The sequence below is a fragment of the Salmo salar genome, chromosome 13, assembly GCF_965601325.2.
Source record: "Salmo salar chromosome 13, fSalSal1, whole genome shotgun sequence".
In the NCBI taxonomy this organism is placed as follows: Eukaryota; Metazoa; Chordata; class Actinopteri; order Salmoniformes; family Salmonidae; genus Salmo; species Salmo salar.
Genome location: NC_138303.1, coordinates 19015001 through 19025000, shown reverse-complemented (window position 1 = coordinate 19025000; position 10000 = coordinate 19015001). Strand labels below are relative to the sequence as shown.

Here is a 10000-nt window from a genome sequence, read left to right as displayed (position 1 = left end):
CAGCGGCGGTCGGCGGTCCAGAGCCTCCAGCGACGGTCGGCGGTCCAGAGCCTCCAGCGAAGGTCTGCAGTCCAGAGCCTCCAGCGAAGGTCTGCAGTCCAGAGCCTCCAGCGACAGTCTGCAGTCCAGAGCCTCCAGCGACGGTCTGCAGTCCAGAGTCTCCAGCGATGGTCGGCAGTCCAGAGTCTCCAGCGACGGTCGGCAGTCCAGAGTCTCCAGCGACGGTCGGCAGTCCAGAGTCTCCAGCGATGGTCAGCAGTCCAGAGTCTCCAGCGACGTTCTGCAGTCCAGAGCCTCCAGCGACGGTCGACAGTCCAAAGCCTCCGGCGAAGATCCACGGTCCGATGTCCCCGGCGACGATCCACGGTCCGGTTCCTCCGGCAACGATCCACGGTCCAGAGCCTCCGGCGACGAGCCACGGCCCGGTTCCACGGAAGCGGAGGGATCAGCGAGCAGGGCGAGGTCTACGTCCCGAACCGGAGCCGCCACCAAGGCTAGATGCGCACCCGGACCCTCCCCCATAGAATCAGGTTTTGCAGCCGGAGTCCGCACCTTTGGGTGGGGTACTGTCACACCCTGACCATAGAGAGCCTTTCTATTTCTCTATTTGGTCAGGTCAGGGTGTGATTTGGGTGGGCAATCTAGTTTTCTTATTTCTTTGTTTGGCCGGGTATGGTCCCCAATCAGAGGCAGCTGTCTATCGTTGTCTCTGATTGGGGATCATACTTAGGCAGCCCTTTCCCCACCTGTGATTGTGGGATCTTGTCTATGTGTAGTTGCCTGCGAGCACTACATAGCTTCATGTTTCGTTTTTTTGGTGCTTTATTGTTTTCTGTGTGTTTCACTTCTCAAATAAAAGATGATGGAACGTACCACGCTGCGCTTTGGTCCGACAATTCTTATATCAAAAGTGACAGGTATATTTAGTGGTTTAAGAAGCAGAGGAATTAGGGATGAATTGGGCCAATGCAGAGGGAAATCAAAGCCCTGGTTTAAGGGTATATTTCGGGGTTTAAGAAGCAGAGGAATTAGGAATGAATTGGGCCAATGCAGAGGGAAATCAAAGCCCTGGTTTAAGGGTATATTTAGGGGTTTAAGAAGCAGAGGAATTAGGGATGAATTGGGCCAATGCAGAGGGAAATCAAAGCCCTGGTTTAAGGGTATATTTAGGGGTGTAAGAAGCAGAGGAATTAGGGATGAATTGGGCCAATGCAGAGGGAAATCAAAGCCCTGGTTTAAGGGTATATTTAGGGGTTTAAGAAGCAGAGGAATTAGGAATGAATTGGGCCAATGCAGAGGGAAATCAAAGCCCTAGTTTAAGGGTATATTTAGGGGTGTAAGAAGCAGAGGAATTAGGGATGAATTGGGCCAATGCAGAGGGAAATCAAAGCCCTGGTTTAAGGGTATATTTAGGGGTGTAAGAAGCAGAGGAATTAGGGATGAATTGGGCCAATGCAGAGGGAAATCAAAGCCCTGGTTTAAGGGTATATTTAGGGGTTTAAGAAGCAGAGGAATTAGGAATGAATTGGGCCAATGCAGAGGGAAATCAAAGCCCTAGTTTAAGGGTATATTTAGGGGTGTAAGAAGCAGAGGAATTAGGGATGAATTGGGCCAATGCAGAGGGAAATCAAAGCCCTGGTTTAAGGGTATATTTAGGGGTTTAAGAAGCAGAGGAATTAGGAATGAATTGGGCCAATGCAGAGGGAAATCAAAGCCCTGGTTTAAGGGTATATTTAGGGGTGTAAGAAGCAGAGGAATTAGGGATGAATTGGGCCAATGCAGAGGGTAATCAAAGCCCTGGTTTAAGGGTATATTTAGGGGTTTAAGAAGCAGAGGAATTAGAGATGAATTGGGCCAATGCAGAGGGAAATCAAAGCCCTGGTTTAAGGGTATATTTAGGGGTTTAAGAAGCAGAGGAATTAGGGATGAATTGGGCCAATGCAGAGGGAAATCAAAGCCCTGGTTTAAGGGTATATTTAGGGGTTTAAGAAGCAGAGGAATTAGGGATGATTTGGAAAAGAGCAGACACCCACACAGTTCTCTTTTTTTGTTTTTGTTTTTTCATCTCCATCCTCATTGGTCATTGGTCCACCCACAGCATGATAAGTATATTGTCTTTACTGCACTCTCTCAGCATTGATGTAGTGGTAAAAAATAGGTGGGTAAACTCTGATCGCTGGTCGTGGTGAAAAAAGTAACGCTCCCTATACTTTCAATGCATTTTTCCACAAAAGGTGGGTTTACTTGCGTTTACCCACCACTACACCACTGGTTCTCAGTGGTCAGTTGGTTGATTGCCCCTGCCATTTCATCAATGGATGTCCCTCAGTCTGTCTCTGCCTGTCCCATCCCCTGCCTGTATTTGCTTGCTGTGTTCTTTGTCCCATCTTCATCAGATTGTACCTGTCACTGTCCATCTGTCTGTCCTTAGCAGTCTACGCCTGTCTCCTTGAGGCCTCTCTACCTCCATGCTCTGCCTGTCTTTCTTGTGTGCCCCTTTTTATCCTCCGGATACTCATCCCCCCTTTTCTCCCTCTTTAACACTACGACTGTCACTAAGACATGACTGCTGCTTCTGTCCATATCTCTGCTGTCAGCTCCTTCTGCCTGGTCTTTATCTGTCCCCTCTTTTCTCCCTTTCTCTCACTCCTCTCTCCTTTTCTTCTTGTCCTCCTCTCTCCCTCCTCCCTCTCTCTACCCTTCCCTCTCCCCCTCCTGCCTCTCTCTCTACCCTTTGCCTCCCTCCCTCCCTCCCTCCTCCCTCTCTCTCTACCCTTCCCTCTCTCCCTCCTCCCTCTCTCTCTACCCTTTCCTCTCTCCCGCCCTCCCTCCTCCCTCTCTCTACCCTTCCCTCTCTCCCTCCCTCCTCCCTCTCTCTACCCTTCCCTCTCTCCCTCCCTCTTGCCTCTCTCTTTACCCTTCCCTCCCTCCCTCCTCCCTCTCTCTCTACCCTTCCCTCTCTCCCTCCTCCCTCTCTCTCTACCCTTTCCCTCTCTCCCGCCCTCCCTCCTCCCTCTCTCTACCCTTCCCTCTCTCCCTCCCTCCTCCCTCTCTCTACCCTTCCCTCTCTCCCTCCCTCTTGCCTCTCTCTTTACCCTTCCCTCCCTCCCTCCTCCCTCTCTCTCTACCCTTCCCTCTCTCCCTCCTCCCTCTCTCTCTACCCTTTCCTCTCTCCCGCCCTCCCTCCTCCCTCTCTCTACCCTTCCCTCTCTCCCTCCCTCCTCCCTCTCTCTACCCTTCCCTCTCTCCCTCCCTCTTGCCTCTCTCTTTACCCTTCCCTCCCTCCCTCCTGCCTCTCTCTCCACCCTTCCCTCTTTCCCTCCTCCCTCTCTCTCTACCCTTCCCTCTCTCCCTCCTCCCTCTCTCTCTACCCTTCCCTCCCTCCCTCCCTCCCTCCCTCCCTCCCTCCCTCCCTCTCTCTCTACCCTTCCCTCGCTCCCTCCTCCCTCTCTCTCTACCCTTTCCTCTCTCCCTCCCTCCCTCCTCCCTCCCTCCCTCCTCCCTCTCTCTACCCTTCCCTCTCTCCCTCCCTCCCTCCTCCCTCTCTCTACCCTTTCCTCTCTCCCTCCCTCTTGCCTCTCTCTTTACCCTTCCCTCCCTCCCTCCCTCCCTCCCTCCCTCCCTCCCTCCCTCCCTCCCTCCCTCCCTCCCTCCCTCCCTCCCTCCCTCCCTCTCTCTCTCTCTACCCTTCTCTCTCTCTCTCTACCCTTCTCTCTCTCCCTCCTTCTCTCTCTCAGAGCCCATGGTGGTGTGTCCTGTTAGTATACATCCCCCAGCCTCTCACAGCGCTCCGTCCTTCCTGCGTCAGTACGCTGGCCACCTTGGTCGCACCGCTGCCCTGCGCAGAGACAACCCAGGCCTGGACCGCGACAGGCCCTACCTCACCCTGCACAGGACCGGATCCCTTGGTACACACACACATTATACATGCACACGTGCGCACACGTGCACACACAATCCGGAATTCGGAGCATGACCGTTACCCTTGGGGGCTTTTTCTTTCTCCAGTCTTGTTCATCCCACTCTCTATATACCTCTCAGAACTCTCTGCACCTCTGTCTCTCTCTCTCTCTCTCTCTCTCTCTCTCTCTCTCTCTCTCTCTCTCTCTCTCTCTCTCTCTCTCTCTCTCTCTCTCTCTCTTTCTCTCTCTTTCTCTCGCTCTCTCTTTCTCTCTGTCTCTCTCTCTCTGTCTCTCGCTCTCTCTTTCTCTCTCTGTCTCTCTGTCTCTCGCTCTCTCTTTCTCTCTCTCTTTCTCTGTCTCTATCTCTCTCTCTGTGTTTCTATGTATCTCTTTCTTCCTTGCCCTTTGCTTTGTTTGTGTTTAATAGCGACTGTTGTACGATGTCCTCTGCCCCTCATGTGCATAGAATACTATTTAACTTCATTTGTTTGTGTGCGTCAATCTTGACTGCGATGGACCACCGTGTGTGTGTGTGTGTGTGTGTGGGTGTGTGTGTTGGCTCCACCTTACCAGTCAGTCCAACATGTGCCGCCTGGAGGTGGGATGCAGACACTGCAGTATGTGATGGTGAAGGTACGCTGGGCTGTGGATTGTCTCTTAGTGTAGGAGTGAGTGAAGAGGAAAATAAAAACGGTGTATGTGTTCTCCAACCTTTACTCCAGAGAGATATGAGCTTATTTTTAGAATGACCCCCAGTCCCACATGCTCTCTCACACACACACACACACACACACACACACACACACACACACACACACACACACACACACACTCACACACACACACACACACACACACACACACACACACACACACACACACACACACACACACACACTGTCCCTCTGTTTGACCACATTATGTAACGCAGCGTGTGATCCCTGTGTATATGAATCCCAGTAATCTAATTTCCCTTTGCGGATAGGGCTTTACAGCAGGGGGAGGGAGGGATGGCGTGAGTGAGTGGGGGAGGGAGGGATGGAGGACTGGAGGGAGTGAGGGAGACAGTGAGTGAGTGGGGGAGGGTGGGAGGGAGGGATGGATGGAGGACTGGAGGGAGGGAAGACATTGAGTGAGTGGGGGAGGGAGGGAGGGATGGAGGACTGGAGGGAGAGAAGACAGTGAGTGAGTAAGGGAGGGAGGGAGGGATGGATGGAGGACTGGGGGGAGGGAAGACAGTGAGTGAGTGGGGTAGGGAGGGATGGATGGAGGACTGGAGGGAGGGAAGACTGTGTGTGAGTAGGAGAGGGAGGGATGGATGGAGGACTGGAGGGAGGGAAGACAGTGAGTGAGTGGGGTAGGGAGGGATGGATGGAGGACTGGAGGGAGGGAAGACAGTGTGTGAGTAGGAGAGGGAGGGATGGATGGAGGACTGGAGGGAGGGAAGACAGTGAGTGAGTGGGGTAGGGAGGGATGGATGGAGGACTGGAGGGAGGGAAGACAGTGAGTGAGTAGGAGAGCGAGGGAGGGATGGATGGAGGACTGGAGGGAGGGAAGACAGTGGAGCTAGTGGAGAGAAGAGAGATCATCTTAGAAGAGGAGAAAGGGAGAGAGAGAGCTGGGGCAGGGAGAGGAGAGAGCTGGGGCAGGGAGAGGAGAGAGCTGGGGCAGGGAGAGGAGAGAGCTGGGGCAGAGGGAGGGAGCTGGGGCAGGGAGAGGAGAGAGCTGGGGCAGGGAGAGGAGAGGAGAGAGCTGGGGCAGGGAGAGGAGAGGAGAGAGCTGGGGCAGGGAGAGAAGAGGAGAGAGCTGGGGCAGGGAGGGAGAGAGCTGGGGCAGGGAGGGAGAGAGCTGGGGCAGGGAGAGGAGAGAGCTGGGGCAGAGGGAGGGAGCTGGGGCAGGGAGAGGAGAGAGCTGGGGCAGGGAGGGAGAGAGCTGGGGCAGAGGGAGGGAGCTGGGGCAGGGAGAGGAGAGAGCTGGGGCAGGGAGAGGAGAGAGCTGGGGTAGGGAGAGGAGAGAGCTGGGGCAGGGAGGGAGAGAGAGAGCTGGGGCAGAGGGAGGGAGCTGGGGCAGGGAGAGGAGAGAGCTGGGGCAGGGAGAGGAGAGAGCTGGGGCAGGGAGAGGAGAGAGCTGGGGCAGGGACAGGAGAGGAGAGGACAGAGCTGGGGCAGGGAGGGAGAGAGCTGGGGCAGGGAGGGAGAGAGCTGGGGCAGGGAGAGGAGAGAGCTGGGGCAGGGAGAGGAGAGAGCTGGGGCAGGGGAGAGGAGAGGAGCTGGGGCAGGGAGAGGAGAGAGCTGGGGCAGGGAGGGAGAGAGCTGGGGCAGGGAGGGAGAGAGCTGGGGGAGGGAGAGGAGAGGAGAGAGCTGGGGCAGGGAGGGGGAGAGCTGGGGCAGGGAGAGTGAGAGAGCTGGGGCAGGGAGAGGAGAGAGCTGGGGCAGGGAGAGGAGAGAGCTGGGGCAGAGGGAGGGAGCTGGGGCAGGGAGAGGAGAGAGCTGGGGCAGGGAGAGGAGAGGAGAGAGCTGGGGCAGGGAGAGGAGAGGAGAGAGCTGGGGCAGGGAGAGAAGAGGAGAGAGCTGGGGCAGGGAGGGAGAGAGCTGGGGCAGGGAGGGAGAGAGCTGGGGCAGGGAGAGGAGAGAGCTGGGGCAGAGGGAGGGAGCTGGGGCAGGGAGAGGAGAGAGCTGGGGCAGGGAGGGAGAGAGCTGGGGCAGAGGGAGGGAGCTGGGGCAGGGAGAGGAGAGAGCTGGGGCAGGGAGAGGAGAGAGCTGGGGTAGGGGAGAGGAGAGAGCTGGGGCAGGGAGGGGAGAGAGAGAGCTGGGGCAGAGGGAGGGAGCTGGGGCAGGGAGAGGAGAGAGCTGGGGCAGGGAGAGGAGAGAGCTGGGGCAGGGAGAGGAGAGAGCTGGGGCAGGGACAGGAGAGGAGAGGACAGAGCTGGGGCAGGGAGGGAGAGAGCTGGGGCAGGGAGGGAGAGAGGTGGGGCAGGGAGAGGAGAGAGCTGGGGCAGGGAGAGGAGAGAGCTGGGGCAGGGAGAGGAGAGAGCTGGGGCAGGGAGGGAGAGAGCTGGGGCAGGGAGGGAGAGAGCTGGGGGAGGGAGAGGAGAGGAGAGAGCTGGGGCAGGGAGGGGGAGAGCTGGGGCAGGGAGAGGAGAGAGCTGGGGCAGGGAGAGGGGAGAGCTTGGGGCAGAGAGAGGGGAGAGCTGGGGCAGGGAGAGGAGAGAGCTGGGGCAGGGAGATGAGAGAGCTGGGGCAGGGAGAGGAGAGAGCTGGGGCAGGGAGAGGGGAGAGCTTGGGGCAGAGAGAGGAGAGAGCTGGGGCAGGGAGAGGAGAGAGCTGGGGCAGGGAGGGAGGGAGAGAGCTGGGGCAGGGAGAGGAGAGAGCTGGGGCAGGGAGAGGGGAGAGCTTGGGGCAGAGAGAGGAGAGAGCTGGGGCAGGGAGAGGAGAGAGCTGGGGCAGGGAGATGAGAGAGCTGGGGCAGGGAGAGGAGAGGAGAGAGCTGGGGCAGGGAGGGAGAGAGCTGGGGCAGGGAGAGGAGAGAGCTGGGGCAGGGAGGGAGAGAGCTGGGGCAGGGAGATGAGAGAGCTGGGGCAGGGAGAGGGGAGAGCTTGGGGCAGAGAAAGGAGAGAGCTGGGGCAGGGAGAGGAGAGAGCTGGGGCAGGGAGAGGAGAGAGCTGGGGCAGGGAGATGAGAGAGCTGGGGCAGGGAGAGGAGAGGAGAGAGCTGGGGCAGGGAGGGAGAGAGCTGGGGCAGGGAGAGGAGAGAGCTGGGGCAGGGAGAGGAGAGAGCTGGGACAGGGAGAGGAGAGAGCTGGGGCGGGGAGGGAGAGAGCTGGGGCAGGGAGATGAGAGAGCTGGGGCAGGGAGAGGAGAGAGCTGGGGCAGGGAGGGAGAGAGGAGAGAGCTGGGGCAGGGAGGGAGAGAGGAGAGAGCTGGGGCAGGGAAAGGAGAGAGCTGGGGCTGGGTGGGAGAGAGCTGGGGCAGGGAGGGAGAGAGGAGAGAGCTGGGGCAGGGAGAGGAGAGAGCTGGGGCAGGGAGAGGAGAGAGCTGGGGCAGAGGGAGGGATCTGGGGCAGGGAGAGGAGAGAGCTGGGGCAGGGAGGGAGAGAGCTGGGGCAGGGAGGGAGAGAGCTGGGGCAGGGAGAGGAGAGAGCTGGGGCAGGGAGAGGAGAGAGCTGGGGCAGGGAGAGGAGAGAGCTGGGGCAGGGAGGGAGAGAGCTGGGGCAGGGAGATGAGAGAGCTGGGGCAGGGAGAGGAGAGAGCTGCGGCAGGGAGGGAGAGAGGAGAGAGCTGGGGCAGGGAGGGAGAGAGGAGAGAGCTGGGGCAGGGAGGGAGAGAGGAGAGAGCTGGGGCAGAGGGAGGGAAAGAGCTGGGGGAGGGAGAGGAGAGGAGAGAGCTGGGGCAGGGAGGGGGAGAGCTGGGGCAGGGAGAGGAGAGAGCTGGGGCAGGGAGGGAGAGAGCTGGGGCAGGGAGAGAGGAGAGCTTGGGGCAGAGAGAGGAGAGAGCTGGGGCAGGGAGGGAGAGAGCTGGGGCAGGGAGGGAGAGAGCTGGGGGAGGGAGAGGAGAGGAGAGAGCTGGGGCAGGGAGGGTGAGAGCTGGGGCAGGGAGAGGAGAGAGCTGGGGCAGGGAGGGAGAGAGCTGGGGCAGGGAGAGGTGAGAGCTTGGGGCAGAGAGAGGAGAGAGCTGGGGCAGGGAGATGAGAGAGCTGGGGCAGGGAGAGGAGAGGAGAGAGCTGGGGCAGGGAGGGAGAGAGCTGGGGCAGGGAGGGAGAGAGCTGGGGCAGGGAGAGGAGAGAGCTGGGGCAGGGAGAGGAGAGAGCTGGGGCAGGGAGAGGAGAGAGCTGGGGCAGGGAGATGAGAGAGCTGGGGCAGGGAGGGAGAGAGGAGAGAGCTGGGGCAGGGAGAGGAGAGAGCTGGGGCAGGGAGGGAGAGAGGAGAGAGCTGGGGCAGGGAGGGAGAGAGGAGAGAGCTGGGGCAGGGAAAGGAGAGAGCTGGGGCTGGGAGGGAGAGAGCTGGGGCAGGGAGGGAGAGAGGAGAGAGCTGGGACAGGGAGGGAAAGAGCTGGGGCAGGGTGGGAGAGAGCTGGGGCAGGGAGGGACAGAGCTGGGGCAGGGAGATGAGAGAGCTGGGGCAGGGAGAGGAGAGAGCTGGGGCAGGGAGGGAGAGAGGAGAGAGCTGGGGCAGGGAGAGGAGAGAGCTGGGGCAGGGAGGGAGAGAGGAGAGAGCTGGGGCAGGGAAAGGAGAGAGCTGGGGCTGGGAGGGAGAGAGCTGGGGCAGGGAGGGAGAGAGGAGAGAGCTGGGGCAGGGAGGGAAAGAGCTGGGGCAGGGTGGGAGAGAGCTGGGGCAGGGAGGGAGAGAGCTGGGGCAGGGAGGGAGAGAGCTGGGGGAGGGAGAGGAGAGGAGAGAGCTGGGGCAGGGAGGGGGAGAGCTGGGGCAGGGAGAGGAGAGAGCTGGGGCAGGGAGGGAGAGAGCTGGGGCAGGGAGAGGGGAGAGCTTGGGGCAGAGAGAGGAGAGAGCTGGGGCAGGGAGAGGAGAGAGCTGGGGCAGGGAGATGAGAGAGCTGGGGCAGGGAGAGGAGAGGAGAGAGCTCTACTACTTGATAATAGAATAATTTCTGCTCTATTTCTTCACATTTCTATACCAGCTCAGAATGTCTCCCCACCTGAGTAAGCCTAGTCAACAGCCAGTGAAATCGCGTGGCGCGAAATACAAATACCTCAAAAATGCTATAACTTCAATTTCTCAAACATATGACTATTGTACACCATTTTAAAGACAAGACTCTCGTTAATCTAACCACATTGTCCGATTTCAAAAAGGCTTTACAGCGAAAGCAAAACATTAGATTATGTCAGGAGAGTACCCTGCCAAAAATAATCACACAGCCATTTTCAAAGCAAGCATATATGTAACAAAAACCAAAACCACAGCTAAATGCAGCACTAACCTTTGATGATCTTCATCAGATGACACTCCTAGGACATTATGTTATACAATACATGCATGTTTTATTCAATCAAGTTCATATTTATATCAAAAACCAGCTTTTTACATTAGCATGTGATGTTCAGAACTGGCATACCCACCGCAAACTTCCGGTGAATTTACTAAATT

The 10000-nt window shown here is 58.1% G+C and overlaps 1 protein-coding gene across 9 annotated transcripts in view; it reads left to right on the top strand.

Annotated features, from left to right (window-relative positions):
* LOC106566535 (cyclin-dependent kinase 17) overlaps positions 1–10000 on the top strand; it is a 93123-nt gene that overhangs the window by 23181 nt on the left and 59942 nt on the right. For 6 of the 9 annotated variants that reach the window (XM_082959868.1, XM_082959872.1, XM_082959870.1 and 3 more), the window contains exon 3: positions 3738–3908. The exons of the other annotated variants lie outside the window; for them this stretch is intronic. In XM_082959868.1, coding sequence (XP_082815994.1) covers positions 3738–3908 — 171 coding nt within the window. The remainder of the gene's footprint in view (positions 1–3737; positions 3909–10000) is intronic. 9 annotated transcript variants of the gene reach the window in all.